At 42.1% G+C, this 24,018-nt stretch overlaps 2 protein-coding genes across 3 annotated transcripts in view; one reads left to right on the forward strand and one right to left on the reverse strand.

Annotated features, from left to right (window-relative positions):
- LOC115165771 (calmodulin-binding transcription activator 1-like) overlaps positions 1 to 8,785 on the reverse strand; it is an 83,957-nt gene extending 75,172 nt beyond the window's left edge. The window contains exons 1-2 of the mRNA XM_029719125.1: positions 8,712 to 8,785; positions 1,770 to 1,871 (exon numbers count right to left, since the gene is read on the reverse strand). Of these exons, the coding sequence (XP_029574985.1) occupies positions 1,770 to 1,871; positions 8,712 to 8,736 (127 nt within the window). The 5' untranslated portion in view covers positions 8,737 to 8,785. The remainder of the gene's footprint in view (positions 1 to 1,769; positions 1,872 to 8,711) is intronic.
- A 1,223-nt stretch (positions 8,786 to 10,008) lies between these two features.
- On the forward strand, positions 10,009 to 23,841 carry LOC115165772 (dnaJ homolog subfamily C member 11). Of its 2 annotated transcripts, none has more exons than XM_029719126.1 (16): positions 10,009 to 10,116; positions 10,740 to 10,869; positions 11,044 to 11,117; positions 11,263 to 11,364; positions 11,455 to 11,583; positions 11,701 to 11,823; positions 11,997 to 12,070; positions 12,224 to 12,413; positions 12,526 to 12,611; positions 12,763 to 12,879; positions 21,788 to 21,943; positions 22,186 to 22,255; positions 22,443 to 22,500; positions 22,627 to 22,769; positions 23,068 to 23,197; positions 23,342 to 23,841. In XM_029719126.1, the coding sequence occupies exons 1-16, from the start codon at positions 10,045 to 10,047 to the stop codon at positions 23,365 to 23,367; spliced, it is 1,680 nt and encodes a 559-aa protein (XP_029574986.1). In that variant the 5' UTR covers positions 10,009 to 10,044; the 3' UTR covers positions 23,368 to 23,841. The 2 variants fall into 2 exon arrangements, with proteins under 2 accessions (XP_029574986.1, XP_029574987.1); XM_029719127.1 differs by lacking the exon at positions 10,009 to 10,116 and adding an exon at positions 10,151 to 10,658.
- The last annotated feature ends 177 nt before the right edge of the window (positions 23,842 to 24,018 follow it).

The raw sequence follows: 24,018 nt of genomic DNA on the forward strand, positions 1-24,018 counted from the left end.
AAAATATTCAATGGGAAGTTCAACAAACGTGCACTCGGACGGTTAACTGCCTGCAACAAACGGAAAAGGTCTCTTTGTGTGCTCCAACCCTCACCACGCTCACACATCCATGAACATCCCATCTCAAGGAGAGCAGAGGTGAGGGCTTGTGGTGCGTACACACGGCACACCAACACACAGTCAGCCAGTGAAGGATGCAGCTACGCTACAGCCCTTTATCCTTATCAGACCTACTCCCTCAGATCACTGGTTTACCTGCCTGGGCCTGGGCTCTGGGCCTGGGCTCTGGGCTCAGGGCTCTGGGCCTGGGCTCTGGGCTCTGGGCCCTGGGCTCTGGGCCTGGGCTCTGGGCCTGGGCTCTGGGCTCTGGGCTCTGGGCCTGGGCTCTGGGCCTGGGCTCGGGCTCTGGGCCTGGGCTCTGGGTTCTGGGCCTGGGCTCTGGGCTCTGGGCTCTGGGCCTGGGCTCTGGGCTCTGGGCTCTGGGCTTGGGCTGTTTAAAAGAGCGTTACAGTGTCCTGGTGGTACAGAAACCTCCAGCCAGCCAGGCAGGCAGCCAGCCAGGCAGAGAGAGCACATTAACTAGGCCGTCTGACATGGGAATAGGATGCCATAATAAAAAGCACCAGCATGAAGGGAGAGCTAGAATAGAGAAAACACTCACAAGAAGACCGACTAGTCAGAGTTGTCACACATTGTTTTTACATTTGAGTCATTTAGCAGAGACTCTTATCCTGAGTGACTCACAGGAGCAATTAGGGTTAAGTGCCTTGCTCAAGTGCACATCAACAGATTTTTCCCGTAGACAGCTCAGGGAGTCAAACCAGCAACCTTTCAGTTACTGGCCCAACACTCTTAACCGCTAGGCTACACAAGAGGGGTGACGTGTTAGTCAATCAACAATGACCCGAATCCCAATCATTAAGAATCACAGACTACAACACAAACCAACTCTTCTGCTTCCTTTAAATCTACATCTCAACGTGTGTCGAGTCAAAACACTGAGCTTTAAAGCAGCTAAAGCAATATTAAGGACATCAGCGTAAAGATGAAGACTCTCTTTTCAAAACATTACTCCAAACATGAACACACTTAATTACCTAGATCAACAGAGCCTTTGGCAGTGGAGGAACTGTAGAGGAAGCTGCAGTGTTCATTAAGCATGAAGAAAGTAGTCACTTTCACAGAGACACCAACTGCTGTATGGCGCTAAAGCGTGCATGGCAATCTTTTCAGTAATGGAATGTTGTGAATTCAAAGAAGCCTCCTCTTGATTAGGCTAAACGTTAAAACAGAAATGATACAACTTACAATAAAAACACTTCCAGAACAGCAGCCTTCTCCCTGTGCATTTCTCATTCTCAGGCCTAATCTCATCCCAGTGCATTCGTCACTCAGATGAATGGAGGAATCCTCATTCAGATGAATGGATAGGAGAGTTTTACACTCAGAAACATACAGTAGGTGTCCTAGCAGACTTCCTTCTCTCTCCTGCTCCTGATCTCAACCTGAATCAATCACTCTTAGTTAACGACAACACTTCTACTGTTGACAGCAGACACTTCCATCAACAGAGCAGCGAGCTCCTCTCTGGTCCAGGAGGAGCACCCAGAGGAGGAAAGGAGGAAGTGGAGAGAAGAGGAAGGGGGGGATGAAAATCAAGAGGTAAATAAATGACTCAATGAATGAATAATAGATTGACAAGCTATAGTGGGCTCTCGGAGCAGAGCACAGTGCCACGGGGGGATGCAGTATTAATAACACTCTCTTACTGTTCATCTCTGTGTCATCACTGATACTCTTAGGAGGAGCATGGCCGGCATAACACACAGCTGATCTGTACATTCGATCCGGATTACGAATTTTCTTCAGTCCTTCAGGAGGCAAAAAGAGAGTAGAGAAAATGGAGGAAAAGAAGTAGGGCATTCTCCCAGCTGCTTACAATAGCCCAGTACAGCCCTGTTTCCCCTCATGCAAACACATTGACAGACAGACGCTGGACAGTAAGGATGGTTAAGTGCAAACAACACATTAGAAACAAATCCCACGATAAAGGAATGAGGCATGAGCTGTTCAACAGACAGAGGTGGTAAAGAAACAACAGAGGCTGGCTAGCTGAGTTCTATTGCTATTCCTAACCCTGACCTTGGCTTAACCTAGACCCTTGGCTTAACATAGACCCTTGGCTGGTGAATCAACAGTTACATGACATATTTTTACCCCCCCCCCCCCCAAAACGGACAGGTTCTAGGACATCACTGCTGAAGTGTAACGCAAAATAGTCATCCATAGATATGCAGTAGCATATAGCCTATTGACAAAGAGCAACTGGTGAACCTTAGCTCCAATAAGAAAGTTTATACACCCCATAATACTTCCATTATGAGGCACCTCTACTGACAAGTGAAGGGATTGTATTGATATATGGTGCACAGTTGAAACTTTCAGACAGCTAGAACAAAAAACCATTATAAGTCGGGAAAGTATACAGATTCTCAGTAACTGTTCCATGAGTATGCCTAGTTCACTGTTCTGTTGAGAGTTCAAGGCTGACACTTCTACTGTCACGGATTCTGGCATGCTTTATTTTACATCTTATTGATCTTGGAGATCCTCTTTTCAAACTGTTCTGACAGGCCACAGCCTAGCATACAATACAGACATCTTACTTAAAACACCAAACAAAAATGAAATCAATGTATCATGGTTTAAAAGGCAAATATGTAGAATAAACCTGAGATCTAAATTAGCAGCTGAGAACAAAAGATGCGTATCAGAAGATCCAGCCTAATTGATTGGTTCTTCTGCAGTGCCAGACATTCAGCTTGCTCGTAGGCTTAGGTATACATGCTTGTTTATCTATTCTATTTAGGATTTGTTTTTCTATGTTGCTGAACGATGCATCTCTTGGTGAGAACAAACAGTTAAATGTTTCATATTCTGGGAATGCTCCCTAATGAATGACAAGTGAAGAGGCCAGCAATCAGGCTCATTGTAGGCTGGGTTTGATTCAGGTCGATATTGGTCCAGATCATATCAGTAGTAAGCTGGATGAATCAATGTGATCAATCAGAGAGGGCCTTGTGAGGCAGCTTGTAAAGGCTTGTTAGAGACAGACAGGAATGATACCAGGTCTCAGCAGACAGAGTCAGCCAGAGTCTGTAGCATGGAAGGAGCAGACTACCATCCATCCACGCCTCACTAATTCAATTAAGAGGCAGGAAAAGGGAAAATCTCCAGCCTGATTCTAGGCTGATTCCACACTGGTCTGTCTGAAATCAGGAGAAGGTCACTTGTTTGACGATGTAAACACTAGGTTACAGCCAGCACTGACTGAAGTTAATGACTGTGGGATTTCCTGATGCTTTCTTCTATTGTTGCAGCCTGTGAACTTTCTAACTCAGACATCAATTATAAATAGGCCTACACTACATTTGTTTTGTAAAGCATTGATGTTTTTAATGGGTATTCTCTCGTCTTTTACTCACAGGGCTATAGTACTGTTTCACATGTATTGACTGCATTCAGGTTTTGACATACAAGGTTATGTTCTCTTTCTTGAGGAAGATACCTTTCAGTGTGAACATGTTATAACCACGTTAAATTGCACTAATAACTATTTTAGAGATATAGGCTACAGAGGAGAGAAATAGAGAAATGGCATTCTGTCTACAGATCAAGGAGGGTAGCCTAAGTTTTGCATGTATAGGAGGAGAAATGTATCTGGCCTTGCCTCTGTCCGGTTCACACCCATTACATCTACATGGCCATCACTGTCAAGTCCTGAAGGATTCAAACGTGTTAGAAGTTTACTCTAAAGACTAATATGAGGAGGTAAGACTTGTCGCTTGACTGAAATGATCTTAATTCAAAAGACACACGTGCCCTCCGTGACAAGCAGTCTAAGACCCCCTGTTGTTTGGGGAGCGTTAGGGAAAGCTCTATTCTCCAGGGTCTTGCAATCAGTTAGATGGGTAAGAAGGATCCTAAGTCATGGTGTTACTCTGTACACAGAAGACCACTGAGAGAGACTGGCTCATGTCCCACTGGGAATAGCACAGGATGCGTGCCTTCAGGAGACCTGCCAAACATCACAACTATAGCCTATATCCCCATCCCCCCACAGTCCAGGTGCTTCAAGGACAAAAGGTTAAGGGAGAGGCTGGCTTGTACTACCTATGGCTCGAGAGGAGAGTGTAGTCCAGTAGCAGCACTGCTGTAATAATAGGATCTTTTTTTGAAGCAGCCTATCTTGGCCTAGCCTGATCTACTATATTCCATATTCTCCCTTTCCGAGTAACATCATTGGATAACTGATATTAAATGAATGTCGGCTGGAGAAATAAAGAGTGCCGGACTATTCTATGTAAAAGCTCCCAGGCTCCAGATTGCCTGAGAGGACATTGTGTTTATGTAGAGGTATGAAGCACTCTCTCTCTCTCCTCCTCCACTGACCAACCTCACAGGAACACCGAAAATACCTCAACCTGCTCAGCAATGGGAGTTTCAAGTCAGGGTTTCAGTAAAAGCTCCTGGTGATGGAGAGGTAAAGAAATGAACAGAGGTAGCCGTCTGTACGTTACATTCATCTTGTGCGTGTGGATGTAATGCATTAGGTCTAAATGCCACTGTGAAGTAGTAAGTCCTTACTATTACGGAGAAAGGTGTTCTCCCTTTTTAATTCCGCCATATAGACCTACTACTAAACTATCAACGTAAACTATGTCCTGGCATGGTCATCCTTTCCACAGCTCCATACCACCCCCCTGTGGAGCTTTGTTTAGAAGTTGACACTATCAGATCACAGGCTCAGCTCTGTGATCTTTGTTAGTGTGGTCACTAGTCCAGGAACACACTCACCACCAGTGTTATGTTTATTGTATAACCTAGATCATAAATGCGTTTCAAATCTTTTATTTTACGTTGGAGGAGGCTCAAGCTGTGACACACATACACACACAAATAGGAAGTAGAGGACGTCAACTCTTTTCTTTGCAAAGACCAGCCTGACTTAAAACCTTCCCCTCATGTTCTTGACGTCAACAGTTACCTCTGCAGTGGTGTGTCAATATGGGACGTCGAATTATTGTACGTCTGTTCTAGGCACTCTATCTATGTATTCCAGTGATTGACAACCATTTGAAAATATGAGATCGCTCTTTGTCGCCACCCACTGGTTACACATGAACAATACAACTCCATGTATTTGTAAACAATATGAAGAGCATAGACTAAACGCAAGCAAGCTTGATCGCATGGTAAGAAATCGACGCAGAACAAGAACTAATATTAATGAAAACTGTGCAAATTCGGAAGTTCAAATGCGTGTACTGTAAGTCTAAATTGTATATGACTAAATAGGCTGTCCATTAGATTGTATTTTCACATGTTATTAGTGATACAGCAGCCTACAAATGAAGAGTTTCATTCCAAAATGCTATATCCACATATTTTTCACATTTATGTTTTTTCATAAAAAAGTATTGCTTATGGGTACCTTCATTTGTGTGTAAAAAATTACTGTATCAAATTTTTGTTAGATGTATATTAAAACGGGTTTTGTTGCAAAATGCTATATATCCATTGTTTAGCTGGAATGGAATGTTCTTATCCTGTATATTTGGCTGTGATTTGTGGTTGTACTAACTCTAAGTTGCTCTGGATAATGGCATCTGCTAAATGATTAAAATGTCCAAAAATCTCATATTACCATATTGATTCATTTTTTTTAAACATTTGTGTTATATATATACACAGTGCCTTCAGAAAGTATTCAGACCCCTAGACTTTTTCCACATTTTGTTACGTTACAGCCTTATTCTAAAATGTATTAAATTGTTTTTTTTCCTCGTCAATCTACACACAATACCCCATAATGACAAAGCAAAAACAGGTTTTTATAAATGTTTGCGAATTTATAAAAAAATAAAAATAGCACATTTACGTAAGTATTCAGACCATTTACTCAGTACTATGTTGAAGCACCTCTGGCAGTGATTACAGCCTCGAGTCTTCTTGGGTATGACTCTACAAGCTTGGCACACCTGTATTTGGGGAGTTTCTCCAATTCTTCTCTGCAGATGCTCTCAAGCTCTGTCAGGATGGATGGGGAGCTTTGCTGTACAGCTATTTTCAGGTCTCTCAAGAGATGTTCAATCGGGTTCAAGTCCAGGCTCTGGCTGGGCCACTCAATGACATTCAGAGACTTGTCCCAAAGCCACTCCTGCATTGTCTTGGCTGTGTGCTTAGGGTCGTTGTCCTGTTGGAAGGTCAACCTTCGCCCCAGTCTGAGGTCCTGAGCTCTCTGGAGCAGGTTTTCATCAAGGATCTCTCCGTACTTTGCTACGTTCATCTTTCCCTCGACCCTGAGTAGTCTCCCAGTCCCTTTCGCTGAAAAATATCCCCACAGCATGATGCTGCCACCACCATGCTTAATGGTAGGGATGGTGCCAGGTTTCCTCCAGATGTGACGCTTGGCATTCAGGCCAAAGAGTTCAATCTTGGTTTCATCAGACCAGAGAATCTTGTTTCTCATGGTTCTGAGAGTCTTTAGGTGCCTTTTGGCAAAACTCCATCATGTGCCGTTTACTATCTGGCCATTCTACCATAAAGGCCTGATTGGTGGAGTGCAGCAGAGATGGTTGTCCTTCTGGAAGGTTCTCTCATCTCCACAGAGGAACTCTGAGCTCTGTCAGAGTGACCATCTGACAAGCACTGTCAACTGTGGGATCTTATATAGACAGGTGTGTGCCTTTCCAAATCATGTCCATCAATTGAATTTACCACAGGTGGACTTCAATCAAGTTGTAGAAACATCTCAAAGATGATCAATGGAAGCATGATGCAACAGAGCTCAACTTTGAGTCTCAAAGCAAAGGGTCTGAATACTTATGTATATAAGGCATTTCTGTATTTTTATTTTTAATACATTTGCAAACATTTCTAACAACATGTTTTTGCTTTGTCATTATGGGGTGTTGTGTGTAGATTTCTGAGGTAATTGTTTTATTTAATACATTTTAGAATAAGGCTGTAACATAACAAAATGTGGAAAAAGTCAAAGGGTCTGAATACTTTTTGAACGCACCGTATATATTGATGTCACAAATGTATAATTTGTACAGTTCTTAATTAAAGATGTAGTTACGTGTCACATTTGACATGTCACAAAACGTATCATTACTAGTAATTTCTCTGAGAGTAAAGGGAGATATATAGCGTTTTGCCGTAAAACATGATTTTTTGTCTCTCTGAAATGAAACAATCAAGTGATATATTTAAACCAAATACATGTCTGTCATTGAACAGCCCCATGCCATTATTAGATGGTGAAAAAACACATCAATCTCTTTCATAAATTCTTTAAACAATAAATACTAATTTACCAACATTTCTAAAAATGGATATGTAGTGTTTTGGAATAAAACTCTTCAAAGAGTACAATTAGGCTACTAATCACAAACATTGCTTGAAAAAAGATATATAGTTAATACGGGTTAATATAGTATAGTCATACTCTCCCTTCAAAAACCAGCCATGAACAGTGTTAATTGTAGTGCATGCATTCCTGTCTCATGCAAAGGTGCTGATCTTTAAAGCGACAATGTGCGATGTACTTGTCCTCTGTAGTTTCGACTCTATAATTCCGACTTGTAACCAAATACTCAGGAGTATTACCCTCTAACTCAAATGACATATTCAAATCAATATATGGATCCTGACCAGAAGCACATTTCAACCCAAATGAGCTTTAAATATTCAATAGACTAGAACATCAAAAATTCATTTTAAGATCATGCCTTAAAAAGAAAGATAAACTACACTTTCTGGCTAAGAGATAAGAAAAACGCTCTTTAGAATCTTACTGTTCATTAAAATAAAAACACATCTGGTGGCATTCAATTCCAAAGCTGTGTATGGCACAACATCCTAGCTTTAAAATATATTTGATTTCTATATCAAACATAGAAAGTATTATAAAATACCACTTTTAACTGAACAATAATATAATATGATGGTCTCTGTAATATCGACACCAGTCAAAATCCCACTTGAAATGAGAGTAGTACAGGAGCCTCACCAACGAACGGGTGGACTGGTCGAGTAAATACAAAGATTGTCCAGGACTTGCAAGCAAGCATTTTTGTAACCAGACATGGTCACTGGATGGCTGAAATGCATTTGAAAGAAACTAAACTACAATCCAACGTTTGATACATAGGATGTTAACTTAGAGCTGTGCAATGTCAAATAGCCTATGTAATAGCTTGCTTGCATTTATGAAATAAAAACAACATTTTCAAAGCTGGATAAATGGAAGAGAAGTTGGTCGATGGCAATGACATGTTGTCATTAACTTAGCTTGGTTGTAAACTACTTAGCTTGCTGCTTCACTGAACTGAATCTGGAATAAATTAGGATTCTTCAATTCGGTTCTTTGATCACGCTGGCTATTTTGTCTCGTTGTTTTTAATCATGTGTAGACGGGTATATCTGGGTAGAAAGCTAGCAGATATTAGCTGGCTAGGTAATGTTGTATCCACGTTTAGCTGCCTAGTATTTCGGAAGAAATATATTTCGGAAGAAATATAAGAGTGCGATTCATTTAAAAACTCCACGACTCTCATCATGTATGTCACCATTGTCTGACTTTATAATCTTGTATATCACATAGTTGTCATACTGGTAAATTAATCCCATTATATCGCTCTTACCTTCCGGCTTGTTTTCGGCAGCCATTTCCCCTTCGCGCGCAACATCCTCCTCCTCCTCACGACCGTGGGTACCACGCGCGTGCACGCGGCGAGGACAGCACGAGGAGGGACTCGAGGAGCAGCAGCGAGTCCAGCCAATGCAAACTTACCATTGGTTGTGAGGCAATGACTGACAATGAAACTCTGGAATGGCTAGTGACATCAAGAAAAATAACCATCCAATGCAATTACCAGAACACGTCATTGGCCAAAAGGTATTATTTAATTACACCTCGAAAGGATATCTGCCAATCGGTTTTGGAATGGACTAACAATTAGTGTTTAGTCTACTCGAAACAAAATCTGATGTGGTGAACTGTTATGTTGAAACAATATTTGGAATTGAGCAAGTCAGATTTAAATGTATATTTCTAAGATTTAGCTAAATACAGTAATGGCATAAAGTCAACCATTTAGCTTATGCAACACAATAAAAACATATAGATACATGTATAAGTGTTTTATATAGGCTAATTGATAGACATGTACATGTACTATGTGGCTCTGCTAGAGACAGGCCCAGACGGAGAGGTGCTGAAAAGACAGCTCCATTCAGCAAGAAGGCGGATGATGCCTCAGAGCAGCGCCCAATCTACACGCTTGCACAGCAGTATCGCAAACGGAGCAAATACGACTGAGAAAAAGTCCTTCAGTCACTATTCATAAGTACAAGACAGGCATTAAATCTTTATTCCGAAAAAATATATAAAAAGGAATGAAAAAGCATAATGTGCACAATGCACTAAATATGGTATATATTTTTCTTTACCCAATTATTTAATTTAGCTGTAATCAAGTGTATTATCCCACGGAATTATGTAATGGATGAGTAATTTAACAACTGTGTAACATTGTAACAAGGACAGACAGACTCAAAGTGTGAGTTTTAACAAATCTGACCTGTAAAGCAAGCTAAGAGAGATGCATTGCGCCCATTAAGCCTACCCAATTATTTATTAACAGTTGCCAAATAGCCTACAAAAATAGCAATAAATGTATTTTTTGTTGCGATGTTTAACTGAACATCTTCCCTTAGGACTAGGCACTATACTATTATTGAACTATATGACATGTTCTAAAACACCCGTTTGAGGCACATTATGGATTAAATTGATTTATATAGCCTAATTTGCGCGATTAAAAGTTATTTGTAATATTTCTGGTGTGCTGGTTTTGGACGCTGTCAAAAATGTTTATAGGCGCGCTTGATAAAGACATCCAGTCCACAAGGTGGCAACAACAGCGGTAGTGTTGCACAGAGACATAGCGGAAGTGGGGATGAAAGGTTGCAAACATGGCGCCGGCCTTGGAAGACGATGAAATCGACAACAACGATTACTATTCTTTACTTAATGTCAGAAGAGAGGTAGTGCATGTTTGGATCCTGTTGGATGTGTTTGTGTGGATGTTTTGACAAGTGTTTTCGTAGTCGGTTTGATTAATTTGTTGAAGTTTTCTGGAACAAATTGAAGCGGCTTCCCTTTTTGCTATCCAGCTAAGCTAGCTAGCTAAGTCAGTTGACCCTCGCTTATCATTGATTTCGGACTGTTCTGTAAAATGTGGCTAGCCTAACGCCTAAGCTATGTTAGGCGGCAATAGCACCAGAAGCCAAACATCCCAACTCTCTCCACTAGAACAAAATCCAGTAACTGTCAAGAAGCCACTGCTCACCAGAGGTTTGGTTCTGAGTAGACGAGAAAATGGCAAGCTTTCAAATGCATGCAAGTTTGTTTCTGCCAAGCAAAGACTAGCTGCTTGGCTTGCCACCCGTCATAGTCAGGCCTCAATTCCATTATCTAATTTTAGGTGTTGTCACTTTTAAACCTGTGTGTAAAGATGTATATGTCTACTTGCAATGTCAAGGAAGCCAAGGCAACACTGCACTGAACTTAGTGACTTTGCATAACTGTAAGTGGAATCATATTAACTAACTAGTACTTTCTTACAAGTAAGTTGAAATTCTCACTTTTTCTTCTGTTTGTCCATTAGGCGACACAGGAGGAGCTGAAGGGATCATACAGGCGACTGTGCATGCTCTACCACCCAGACAAGCACAGAGACCCAGAATTAAAGAGGCAGGCAGAACAGCTCTTTAACCTAGTGCATCAAGCTTATGAAGGTAAGATGAATCCTAGACTGGTACTTCATGTATTTTACCATCATGATTTTGCTCTGTTTCAGCTGAACATTTAGCTCAACTTGCCTATTATTGTCTCTGCTCAGGATTGTATGCAGGATTGTATGCATGTGTACCTTTCATTGAAACTGATCAGTTGCATGTTTCTCTCTGTAGTCCTAAGTGACCCACAGTTACGAGCCATCTATGACATCTATGGCAAGAGAGGGCTGGATGTTGAAGGATGGGAGGTTAGTCCAGCAGTTTCTCATTGGCTTGTATTTATAACATACATAGGCTACTGTAGCAGGAAAAGTACTATATATTTTTATTGTCAAGGTAATGAGTGTTGCTGATCATCAGGCAGCAATGGCTCAAATGGTATACTGATTCCAGGTGGTAGAGAGAAAAAGAACTCCAGTAGAGATCCGAGAGGAGTTTGAGCGTCTGCAGAGAGAGAGGGAGGAGAGACGGCTACAGCAGAGGACCAATCCCAAGGTTTGTGTGTGTTGCTAATTTATTTGTAACTATATGACTGAAACCCTGCTATTACATGATCAATTATTGATGTGACTGTGTCTCATTCAGGGGATGATCAGTGTGGGTATAGATGCCACAGACCTCTTTGATCGCTATGAGGAGGATTACAAGGATTTGCCCGGAGGGGGCTTCCCACATGTTGAGATCAACAAGATGCACATATCACAATCCATAGAGGTAATAGAAAAGCTTGAAATGGGTTTGAAAATGGGGCAAAGTCACAGTGGTAAAAGTATGGCTGATGGACCATCACATTGGATAATCAGGAGTATTGTTATTTGTTACCTACTGCAGGCCCCCCTCACCACCACAGACACAGCTGTTCTCTCTGGCTCCCTGTCAACCCACAACGGAAACGGAGGAGGAAACATTAACCTGGCACTACGGAGAGTCACCTCTGCTAAGGGATGGGGGGAGGTCAGAAACCACTTAATCATTTACAATTTCTACCTACATATCACTCACACACACTGCAAGCTAGTGCTTTCACATGCTCACACACTACATAAAACAAACAATTATCACATTTGTGTTTTATTTTACACTGAGTAGTCCAATGTGAGAGGTTATATATTTGTGTACCTACCCAGGTAGAGTTTGGGGCAGGAGACTCACACGGGCCCCTCTTAGGAATGAAGATATTCCGCAACCTCACTGCTCGCTGGTAAGTCAAGATTCCAGGACATTTGAAATCTGTAAAGCTGCATCCAATTGTGTTTGGGCTATAGTTGAATCAGAAAAGACATACGGTAGAGTGAAAGTTGTTTTTCTCCAGGCTGAAGACATATACTGTAGAATGACCATTGTTTTTCTCCAGCTTTGTGACTGCTCAGTGTGGACTCCAGTTCTCATCCCGGGGCGTGCGGCCTGGTTGCACCACGGTGCTGGCTCGGCACCTGGACAAGAACACCATGGGTTACCTGCAATGGCGCTGGGGCACCCAGTCCTCCATGAACACCAGCATCGTCAGGGACACCAAGACCAGCCACTTCACCTTCGCCATGCAGGTCAGCACAGCATAAGATAATTATATACAGCAATTGTAGTATAAGAAGGGACTGTCTGTTGCGGATGTATTCTCTATTTCCTCTCCTAACCGTATTTGTTGGCCCTCTGCAGCTTGGGATCCCTCACTCCTTCATGATGATGAGCTACCAGTACAAGTTCCAGGACGATGAACAGACCAAGGTCAAGGGCTCAATCAAGTATGTCCACTTCATGATAAGATTTTAGCCTTTGTTCATTTTGGTAAATGAAGGCCATTGAATCTTAGAACTGAAACCTTTATTATAAATCATCAGGTCAGGCCACTGACAACATGGGAAGACTTGCTGACTGTCTGTCATTGTCTTGTAGATCAGGCTTTTTTGGGACAGTGGTGGAGTACGGTGCAGAGAGGAAGATCAGTCGGCACAGTGTCCTGGGGGCGACCGTCAGTGTAGGAGTACCTCAGGGAGTCTCCCTCAAGATAAAGTAAGTATGGCTCAGTTTTCTTCTAGGTGTGCCGAAAAGTTGGTTGCTATACTAATTAAATGTTTGGGAGCATAATTAGTGTGCAACTTTTTATTTTTATAGTTTACTCGCCCTTAAACAGCACCTCTATACAACATTTTCCGTCAGCTTATGCCTTTTACTAGTACATTTTCCTTTTAACCAAACTATCTCAGTACAGTAGTTGTTGGCACAAGGCATCTGGGTTGTTCTTGAATTGTGGTGGCATGGCATATTGGAAAATATTTACTTTATTTTTCAAGATTGTTTTAGTTAAATGTATTTGGTATATCTTGCCCTTCTAAATCAGCTAATATGTTAGATTAAAGACGTTAAATATTTTTCCCATTATCATATCATTGTGCCACCAGTAGGAGTAGTAACACCAGAGACGCATGTTAGGTAATTAAGGTTTTGTAAAATGGAGATCACAGGTGCTCAAAGCTAAGGTCATTAACCCTTTGAAAATAATTTACTGAAGTGATATCATTGATCATGTAATTTCCTTTCATTTAAATTGACTAACACCAATGACACTTTGCATTTAGACACACCAAATTATCAATGGATTCCTAAAATGTATTACATGCTAAAATAGTGTGATTAGCTAATCATTTTCTTTCAAATATACCCCTCCCCTGATAAGGTTGTCACTGGAGTGAATGCTCAAGGTCCTTATCTTTTTCATTTGTGATTTTCAAGGTGGTAACACCAATGACAAAACTTAGTGACATATAGTTGTAAAATAATATTTTTTACTTATTATTATTAATATATTAAATACTTGTTTACTTTCTAGTATTTAAAATAATAGATATCTCTATATCCCCAAAACCTGTCACTTATACTCTGCAAAGTGTGGTGGTTAATTTCTGTATTACCAAATGAGGAGAGACAAACCTCACACACCAGTCAGAGTTATACTTAAAATACATCTTTAATAATAAGAGATTTGCAATAGCAATGACTTAACGATTCCCTATTTCTAATGAACCGTTGAGAGTGACAACACAATGGCTACTGAGATCTTTTATAGCACAGATCCACACCCCTACTCGACATGACAAACCACAGATATTAGGAACAGTTCACAAAGGAAGACTTTATAATGAGAAAGGAGTATCCCGTAGCCAGATAGCATTCGCTATAAATTATCGTTCAGTTTGGTCCCTAACACGAGGTTCTAATCTCGTTCCTGGTACTTCATAGCACAAAAACACCAACTCATCCAATGGCATAACTCAATTGTCAACTCTAGATACTCCCATCTCAAGTAAAACCCCTTCTTGACCCCTCTCCTGGACAAGCTCACTGAGGGGAGTGAGCCACTAGGTCATACACTATCCCAGGATAAGTGCAACATCAGAGAGGACATACAATGGTTCCATACACTACCATACACCTCCCCCCAATGTCAAAGGAGGGAGTGACTTGTGCACAGACATTGTGGAGACAAGTAATTGGTTCCCCATTAATCACGCCATCCCTTCACATGGTTTAAGAATAGGTAGACACATTCACATATAAAGACAATGTTCCATCCTGTCCTCTTCCCTTTCTGATATTCTGCATAGCACCAGAGACATGTAAAAGACAAGTCTGACCTCTCCCCTCTCTGGGCCCCAAGTGACTGAGCCCCAACTGAGGGAAGAAGTTCAACTGCCAACACCAGAGTCCAAAGGGATACATTCTAATAACAAGTATATCACATAAGCATATTATACAGATAAGACATCTTAATTATCTATGTTACCCAACTAATTCTGATTCATCCGCCACAAAAGGCAAAGAGCAGTAAAACTGAGAAAGAACAGTAAAACTGAGAAAAATGTCTAAAGTTTTCTGAGCCTGATGGCAAACCATAGTAACTGCAGTCAAAACACAGTTGAACTAATCCAGGGTGTAGTAGCTTCACTTAGTAACAACAATGATTGACAGCCACCATAGATGGTAACGACATCTTGATGTGACAGACGTTGGTTTAAGCATATTTGAACTTGACTTGCGCTATGCAGTAAAGAACGGAGTCGGGCAGCACACGAGTGATATTCCCGACTACTTTGCCTATCCTATTTGCTATAGTCTATTTGAGTAAACGTTATATACAGAACGCAAGAGAGGAATGTAGGCTATACAGAGCACAAAATGTCCAGTCAGAAAATATTGTTTCTCTCTGTCGGATTCATGGGTGTCTAGGGCCCTCAAACTCAACTCTGGACCTCGAAGCCAGTTCCACGGCGGTTTTTCATTGTTCCCCTCTAATCACGGACTGAATTAGACCTCGGACACCAGGTGTGTACAATTAATAATCGGGTAGAACAGAACCAGCAAGCTTCGGACCTCGTAGGGTAAGAGTTGAATACCCCATGGTCTAGGGTTTACCGAGAATGGTGCGACAATCAAAAAGCATTCTGTCAGCAACAGTCCTGTGTGCGAAAACAGCTCGTTGATGAGAGGTCGAAGGAGAAAGGCAAGAATCGTGCAAGCTAACTGGCGGGCCACAAACAGGCAAATGTGCTTTTGCAGCGGATGACCACACCGGGTTCCACTCCTATCAGCTAAAAACAAGAAGAAGTGGCTCCAGTGAGAACGCGATCAACACTGGACAATTGAGGAGTGGAAAAACATTGCCTGGTTTGACGAATCCCAATTCCTGTCTAATAATCATGCTGTTTAATCATCTTCTTGATATGCAACACCTGTCGGATGGATGGATTATCATAGCAAAGGACAAATGCTCACTTACAGGGATGTAAACAAATTTGTGCACAAGCTTTTTGTGCATACGGAAAACGTCTGGGACCAACACTTTACATTGCGTTTTATATTTTTGTTCAGTATAGTTAATCCACAATACTAACCTAAATGAGTGAAAAGAAGGAAGCCTGTACAGAATAGAAATGTTCCAAAACATACATCCTGTTTGCAAAAAGGCACTAAAGTAAAACTGCAAAACGTGGCAAAGAAATGTAACTTAATGTCCTGAATACAAAGCGTTACATTTCGGGCAAATCCAACATAACACATCACTGAGTACCATATTTTTAAGCATAGTGGTGGCTGCATTGTGTTATGGGTATGATTGTCATCGGCAAGGACTAGGGAATCTTTTGGCGATAAACATAAATGGAATAGAGCTAAGCAAAGGCAAAATCCTAGAGGAAAACCTGGTTCAGTCTGCTTTCCAACAGACACTTGGAGACACAATTTACCTTTCAGGAGGAGAGTAACCTAAAGCACAAGGCCAACTATACACTGGAGTTGCTTACCAAGACAACATTGAATGTTCCTGAGTGGCCTAGTTACAGTTTTGACTTAAATTGGCTTGAAAATCTGACAAGACTTAAATGACTGTCTAGCAATTATCAACAACCAACTTGACAGAGCTTGAAGAATTTTAATGTGCTAATATTGTACAATCCAATCTTACATGCTGACCAGACCGGACACGTCGTGTGCGCGAGCGTTGCAAAATAAATGTACACGTTATTCAATCATTCCACCCACACTGCTCCCTTGCGTCTGTGTGGGCAGGCCGCTAAAATAGAACTTGGTTCTGCAAGTTCTCATTGGTTTTTAGGAGCATATACCCACGTGGGTGATTGAAAGATGAACTGAAGCGTCTTCCCTGTGGCTCAGTTGGTAGAGCATGGTGTTTGCAACGCCAGGGTTGTGGGTTCAATTCCCACAGGGGGCCAGTACAAAAAAAAAATGCATGAAATGAAATGTATGCATTCACTACTGTAAGTCGCTCTGGATAAGAGCGTCTGCTAAATTACAAAAAATATCAATGTAAATGTAAAGGGCAGGGCTGCCAAATGTGTAGTTACTGCTGTTTGCAGTTCTATGACAGTACTCAAATGGGAGGGAGGCGAAGTATTTGCTTGCTCACCCTAAGTACTTAAAGGTAGAGTCAGCTAAATGACGTTGCAGGGGCAGCACTGCAGATATTGCGACGAGCGAGATGCAAGACTTCGCTCTCGCGCACACACTGCGCATGTGCACGGGTTCACTTTAAGCTCTTACAATGTGGTTACCACGGGAACAAAACAGACAAAGTTTTGCCTCTTACTCCAACTCTCTTAGTTGTTGCGTAAATTGACCTACTATGCTGCTTACTTTGTGCATCTACGTCATATCGTTGACTCTAACTTTAAAACAATTTATAAACGTTAGGACTTGCGGTATGTTTAATCATTGATAAATAGTTCAATATGAACAAAAACATGATATACAGTGCATTCGGAAAGAAAGATCAAATTTTATTGGTCACATACACATGTTTAGCAGATGTTATTGCGGGTGTAGCGAAATGCTCGTGCCTCTAGTTCCGACAGTGCACCAATATATAACAATTTCACAACTTAATACACAGAAATCTAAGTAAAGGAATTAAGAATATATAAATATATGGACGAGTAATGTCAGAGCGGCATAGACTAAGATACAGTAGATAGTATAAAATACAGTATACACATATGAGATGAGTAATGCAAGATATGTAAACATTAAAGTGACTAGTGTTCCATTTATTAAAGTGGCCAATTATTTCAAGTCTGTATGTAGGCAGCAGCCTCTCTGTGCTAGTGATGGCTATTTAACAGTCTGATAGCCTTGACATTTAAAAACAGCTTCTGTCTCTCAGTCCCAGTTTTAATGCACCTGTACTGACCTTGGGGTGAACAGTTAGTGGCTCGGGTGGTTGTTGTCCGTTGATCTTTTTAGCCTTCCTGTGACATTGGGTGCTGTAGGTGTCCTTTGCCCCCAGTGATGCATTGTGCAGACCGCACCACCCTCTGGAGAGCCCTGCGGTTGTGGGCGGTGCAGTTGCCGTACCAGGTGGTGATGCAGCCTGACAGGATGCTCTCAGTTGTGCATCTGTAAAAGTTTGAGGGTTTTAGGTGACAAGCCAACCAGCCAGGATGCTCTTGATGCTGCAGCTGTAGAACTTTTTGAGGATCTGGGGACCCATGACAAATCTTTTCAGTCTCTTGAGGGGGAAAAGGTGTTGTCATGCCCTCTTCGACTGTCCTGGTGTGTTTGGACCATGATAGTTCGTTGGTGATGTGGACACGAAGGAACTTGAATCTCTCGACCCGCTCCACTACAGCCCAGTCGATGTTAATGGGGCCTGTTCGGCCCGCCATTTCCTGTAGTCCACGATCAGCTCCTTTGTCTTGCACACATTGAGGGAGAGGTTGTTGTCCTGGCACCACACTGCCAGGTCTCTGACCTCCCTATAGGCTGTCTCATTATTGTCGGTAACCAGGCCTACCACTGTTGTCATCAGCAAACTTAATGATGGTGTTAGTCGTGTTTGGCCACGCAGTCGTGGGTGAACAGGGAGTACAGAAGGGGGCCCCAGTGTTGAGGATCAGCGTGGCAGACATGTTGTTGCCTACCCTTACCACCTGGATCCAGTTGCAGAGGGAGGTGTTTAGTACTAGGGTCCTTAGCTTTGTGATGAGCTTTGTGGGCACTATGATGTTGAACGCTGAGCTGTAGTCAATGAACAGCATTCTCACACAGGTGTTCCTTTTGTCCAAGTGGGAAAGGGCAGTGTTGAGTGCAATAGAGATTGCATCATCTGTTGGGGCGGTATGTGAATTGGAGTGGGTCTAGGGTATCCGGGATGATGCTGTTGATGTGAGCCATGACCAGCCTTTCAAAGCACTTCATGGCTACTGACATGAGTGCTACGGGGTGGTAATCACTTAGGCAAGTTACCTTTGCTTCCTTGGGCACCGGGACTATGGTGGTCTGCTTGAAACATGTAGGTATTACAGACTCGATCAGGCAGAGGTTGAAAATGTCAGTGAAGACACTTGCCAGTTGGTCCGCACATGTTTTGAGTTAACTTCCTGATAATCTGTCTGGCCCGCTGCCTTGTTAATGTTCACCTGTTTAAAGGTCTTGCTCACATCGGCTACCGAGAGTGTTATCACACAGTTGTCCAGAACAGCTGGTGCTCTAATGCATGCTTCAATGTTGCTTGCCTCGAAGCGAGCATAAAAGGCATTTAGCTCGTCTGGTAGGCTCGCGTCACTGGGCAGCTTGTGGCTGATTTTCCCTTTGTAGTCCGTAATAGTTTTCAGGCCCTAGCGCATCCAACGAACGTCAGAGCCGGTGTAGTATGATTCAATCTTAATCCTGTATTGACGCTTTGCGTGTTTGATGGTTTGTCTCAGGGCCTAGTGCGATTTCTTACAAGTGTTCGGATTGAAAGAGGCAGCTCTAGCCTATAGCTTGATGCGGATGTTACCTGTAATCCATGACTTCTGGTTGGGATATGCATGTTCGATCACTGTGGGGACGACGTCGTCGATGCACTTATTGATGAAGCTGATGACTGAGGTGGTTGGTATACTCCTCAATGCCGTTGGTTGAATCCCGGAACATATTCCAGTATGGGCAAGCAAGAATGTCCTGTAGCGTAGCATCCACGTCATCTGGCCACTTCCGCATTGAGTGAGTCACTGGTACTTCCTGCTTTAGGTTTTGCTTGTAACCAGAAATCAGAAGGATAGAATTATGGTCAGATTTGCCAAAGGGAGTGTGAGCTTTGTATGCAGATTTGTAAAACGGATTTAAGTTTGCCTGCATTAAAGTCCCCGGCCACTAGGGGGGCACTGCTTCTGGATGGGCAGTTTTCTTGTTTGCTTACGGCCTTCTATAGTGCGGTCTTAGTGCCAGCATCGTTTTTTTTTGGTGGTAAATAGATGGCTGCGAATAATATAGTGTCTACAGCTTATCATAAGGTACTCTACCTCAGGCGAGCAATACCTCGAGACTTTTTTAATATTAGACATCGCGCACCAGCTGTTATGACAAATAGACACACAGCCCCACCCCTTGTCTTACCAGACATAGCTTCGCTGTCCTGCCGACGCATGGAAAATCCCACCATTGTCGTCGTTCAGCCACGACTCAGTGAAACATAAGATATTATAGTTTTAATGTGCCGTTGGTAGGATAGTCTTGATCGTATGTCATCCATTTTGTTTTCCAATGATTGCACGTTGGCCAATAGAACGGATGGTAGGGGAGGTTTACTCACTCACCTACGAATTCTCAGAAGGCACCCTGACCTCCGCACGCTTTATCGCTGTCTTAACGCAAATGACGGGTATTTGGGCCGTTCCCGAGAAAGCAGTATATCCTTCGCATCAGACTCATTAAAGAAAAAATCTTTGTCCAGTTCAAGGTGAGAAATCACTGTTCTGATGTCCAGAAGTTATTTTCGGTCATAAGAGATGGTAGCAGCAACAATGTACAAAATAAGTTTAAAAAATAAGTAACAAACAATACGAAAAAACTAACAAAACAGCACATTGGTTAGGAGCCTGTAAAAAGCCAGCCATCCCCTCCGGCGCCATTCTAGTGGACTCTTCCTAGAGCTGGCGGCCCAGCCAAGCTGAGCAATCGTGTGAGAAGGGCCTTGGTCAGGGAGGTGACCATGAACCCAATGGTCACTCTGACAGAGCTCCAGAGTTCCTCTGTGGAAATGTGAGAGCCTTTAGGCCTTTTATGGTAGTGGCCAGACGGAAGCCACTCCTCAGTAAAAGACACATGACAGCCCACTTGGAGTTTGCCTAAAAGACTCTCAGACCATGAGAAACAAGATTCTATGGTCTGATGAACCCAAGATTGTACTCTTTTGCCTGAATGCCAAGCATCACGTCTGGAGGAAACCAGGCACGCTCATCACCTGGCCAATACAATCCCTACAGTGAAGGATGGTGGCGGCAGCATCATGCTTTGGGTATGTTTTTCAGGTACTGGGAGACTTGTCAGGATTGAGGGAAAGATGATCGGAGCAAAGTACAGAGAGATCCTTGATGAAAACCTGCTCCAGAGCGCTCAGGACCTCGGACTGGGGCAAAGGTTCACCTTTCAACAGGACAACGACTCTAAGCACACAGCTAAGATAATGCAGGAGTGACTTCGAGACAAGTCTCTGAATGTCCTTGAGTGGCCCAGCCAGAGTCCAAACTTGAACCCGATCAAACATCTCTGGAGAGACCTGAAAATAGCTGTGCAACCTGACAGAGTTTGAGAGGATCTGCAGAGAAGAATGGGAGAAACTCCCCAAATACAGGTGTGCCAAGCCTGTCGCGTCATATCCAAGAAGACTCGCGGCTGTAATCACTGCCAAAGGTGCTTCAATAAAGTACTGAGTAAAGGGTCTGAATACTTAGGTAAATGTTGTATTTCAGTTTTTTATTTTGAATACATTTGCTAATAAAAGGCTGTGTGTAATGACGTAGTCCAAATAAGAAACAGTGCCCTCTGTTTCCATTCCATCCCAACTCTGTCGATGGTTTTGGCACAAAATGTCTGCAATAAATAGCAAATGTGTCTGCTCTGGTCTTGGTACTTGCACTCTAGCCAACAGTTTGCAGATCCAGTGAAGAGGGTACATCATGAGATTATGGATAACAGCAAGATCATTTGCCAATTGGCAGCCAAGCAGCGATCATCATGTCACCAGCATACAAAAAGATCCCCAATATTTATTGGAAAGGAGCATTAAGCTCATCACCGTGCACTTTCAGCGCCCTGTGATGTTCATTATTACTTATTTCGTATGTAGCCTAAAACTCTACATTCTTTTCCAAGTCGTAGTGGGGGGACCCCACAACATTGCTAACGGTGACTGCGGCAAGTTTACTGCGACATTGTTTTTTCTATCACCAAATGCGCAAGAAAACATTTCCACTGCATGATGATTTCACCAACCCAAAAAATATCCACACCTATCTAGCGTATTTGGCTCTGTCGACATTTAGAGAGTTTACCGAAAATTATACTTTTTTTTAATCCAGGTATTTAACTCTTAAAAATGTTTGGATGGAAACATGGTTATTGTTGATGCATCGTATTTGTGCAGGCTGAACCGTGCCAGCCAGATATATTTCTTCCCCATCCATCTGACTGACCAGCTCCTACCCAGTGCAGTGTTCTACGCCACGGTTGGACCACTCATCTTCTACCTCGCTATCCAGAGACTCATCATAAGGCCCTACGTGCGTGCCCAGCAGGAACAGTAAGACTGCCCACTTATCTACAGTTAATGTTAATCTGTGTCACTCTGACAGTATTTCAATTGCTCAAAATGCGTACGTACTACTTTCTGTCAACCTACCTAAAACACATAATGGATAGTGTGTGATGGCCTTACAGCTTCCTAGCTTGGCTTTACTAATAGAGGTAGTAGTAAACAAATTGTGTGCAATGAAATCTTGTGAAGCTCTCCTAATTATTCCATTATTCCTCTCCACTGTATAGGGACCTGGAGAAGCACCGGGAGAGTTCAGCCTCGGACATTGCTAGGAAAAAGCAGGAGGCAGAATCTGCTGTGAGTGCACGATGTCTCCTTATAGACATACAGAAACAATTTCTCCTCATAGACGTACATAATGTATATTGGTGTCAAGCAAATACATTTCTTACATGATAAAACACTAGGACTAGATGCTCTATTGGTCTCCTTTTTTTGTGTGAATTTTAGCAACTTGATCTGACATCTCTCTTCTCTTCTGAAGGTTTTGCTAATGCAGGAGTCTGTGCGCAGGATCATTGAAACTGAGGAATCTAGAATGGGTAAGTAAATGGGCTTCTGTCAGCACCAGAATGATCAGTATAAGAAAACATTAGAAAATATATAAAACTTATATTAAACTAGTTGATTGACTCAACATGCTGACAGGATGTTATATCCTGGATCAGGTCTCATCATCCTCAACGCTTGGTATGGCAAGTTTGTGACCGACAACAGTCGGAGGCATGAGCGGGCAAAGGTCATTGATGTGTCTGTTCCACTGCAATGCCTGGTGAAGGACTCTAAGCTCATCCTCACCGAGGCTACAAAGGTATACAGCTAAAGTTACTAGACTAACTCTATCATAGCTCAGTTGCCCTGACTGTCTGAATACAGTCAGGGCAACTGACTTTTTTTTTTTTTTTTTTTTTGCATGACTGAATGCAAAATGTCAGTTGAGTAATTTGTCGATTAACATTTTTCAGAGTATGATACTGATCATGCTACTGCTAATGCTACTGCAATTGTGTGATTACAGAAACTCACCTTGAAACTATAAACCGCCTTAGGCGTAGAAAGTAGTGTTGACAGGTCTGATGATGACTGCTGTTATTGTGGTGTTTTCCCAGACTGGATTACCTGGGTTCTATGACCCCTGTGTGGGAGAGGAGAAGAGCCTGAAAGTCCTGTATCAGTTCCGGGGAGTGATGCATCAAGTTCTCTCCCCTGATGGGGAAGCACTCAGGATACCAAAACAATGTAGGTAGCCTTATCAATGTGTCTGCTAAACTACATCAGTTACATTTCTTAAAATACAGTGTATTTGTATTCAAGATTTTCAATTGAATGTGTTTCATAGATTTGTTCTTGGTTTTGTTATTTCTTTTTTTTTACCTCATGTAGCTCACAGGATTGATGCTGACACATAGGAGCCTCTTTCCTGGACCAAATGGGGCATGACACAATGTTCAACTTTGACAATGGATGGACAGACTCGTATTGTAGAGACACGGAGTTACTCATTGTGCCCTAAAAAGTCATGCATATCCACGTTCATGTTGTCCATCTAATTATGCCGATGAGACATGTCAGAAATGTACTCAGCAGGGGTTGCCCTATTGAATGAAATTCAGTCTAAAGTCTAAATTCACTCTAAAAATGGGATGGTCATAATCTCGCTTTCCTCAGCCTATTCCTCAGTCTATGCATCTTTAAAGTACTCCCCTTTCAGGTATGGCTTGTAATGTCTGACTCAGTACTGTACTAACACTGCAGTGCCTATGTGACCCTCTTGAAGGTATGAATGCATCTCTGTATATGCCATATTATTAAAGTCAATATTTTTCAAGCTGCAATAACTCATTTGGGAAATTGCGCTCGAAACAATATTTTGTCACCATTTAGTTTATTTTTTAACTTTTATTTTTTATTAAACAAACTAATGGGCTTTCTGAAATGTTAATAATGATACCAGAGTATAAGGATTATTGGCCTGCACATTTGTACAAAATGATAAAATATTTGTCAAAAGATAAACCCAAAGATGATTGGAAGTGTGCCCCACCTTCTGTATGGTTTGC

Source organism: Salmo trutta, chromosome 28, assembly GCF_901001165.1.
Source record: "Salmo trutta chromosome 28, fSalTru1.1, whole genome shotgun sequence".
NCBI classification, from domain to species: Eukaryota; Metazoa; Chordata; class Actinopteri; order Salmoniformes; family Salmonidae; genus Salmo; species Salmo trutta.

What these genes read in the sequence shown, in the direction of transcription:
- LOC115165772 (XM_029719126.1), top strand. Translation starts at nt 10,045, where the DNA reads ATGGCGCCGGCCTTGGAAGACGATGAAATCGACAACAACGATTACTAT. An exon ending in AGTGCATCAAGCTTATGAAG is followed by an intron (nt 10,870 to 11,043) that starts GTAAGATGAATC and finishes TTCTCTCTGTAG; the next exon opens with TCCTAAGTGACCCACAGTTA. An exon ending in CGCAACCTCACTGCTCGCTG is followed by an intron (nt 12,071 to 12,223) that starts GTAAGTCAAGAT and finishes GTTTTTCTCCAG; the next exon opens with CTTTGTGACTGCTCAGTGTG.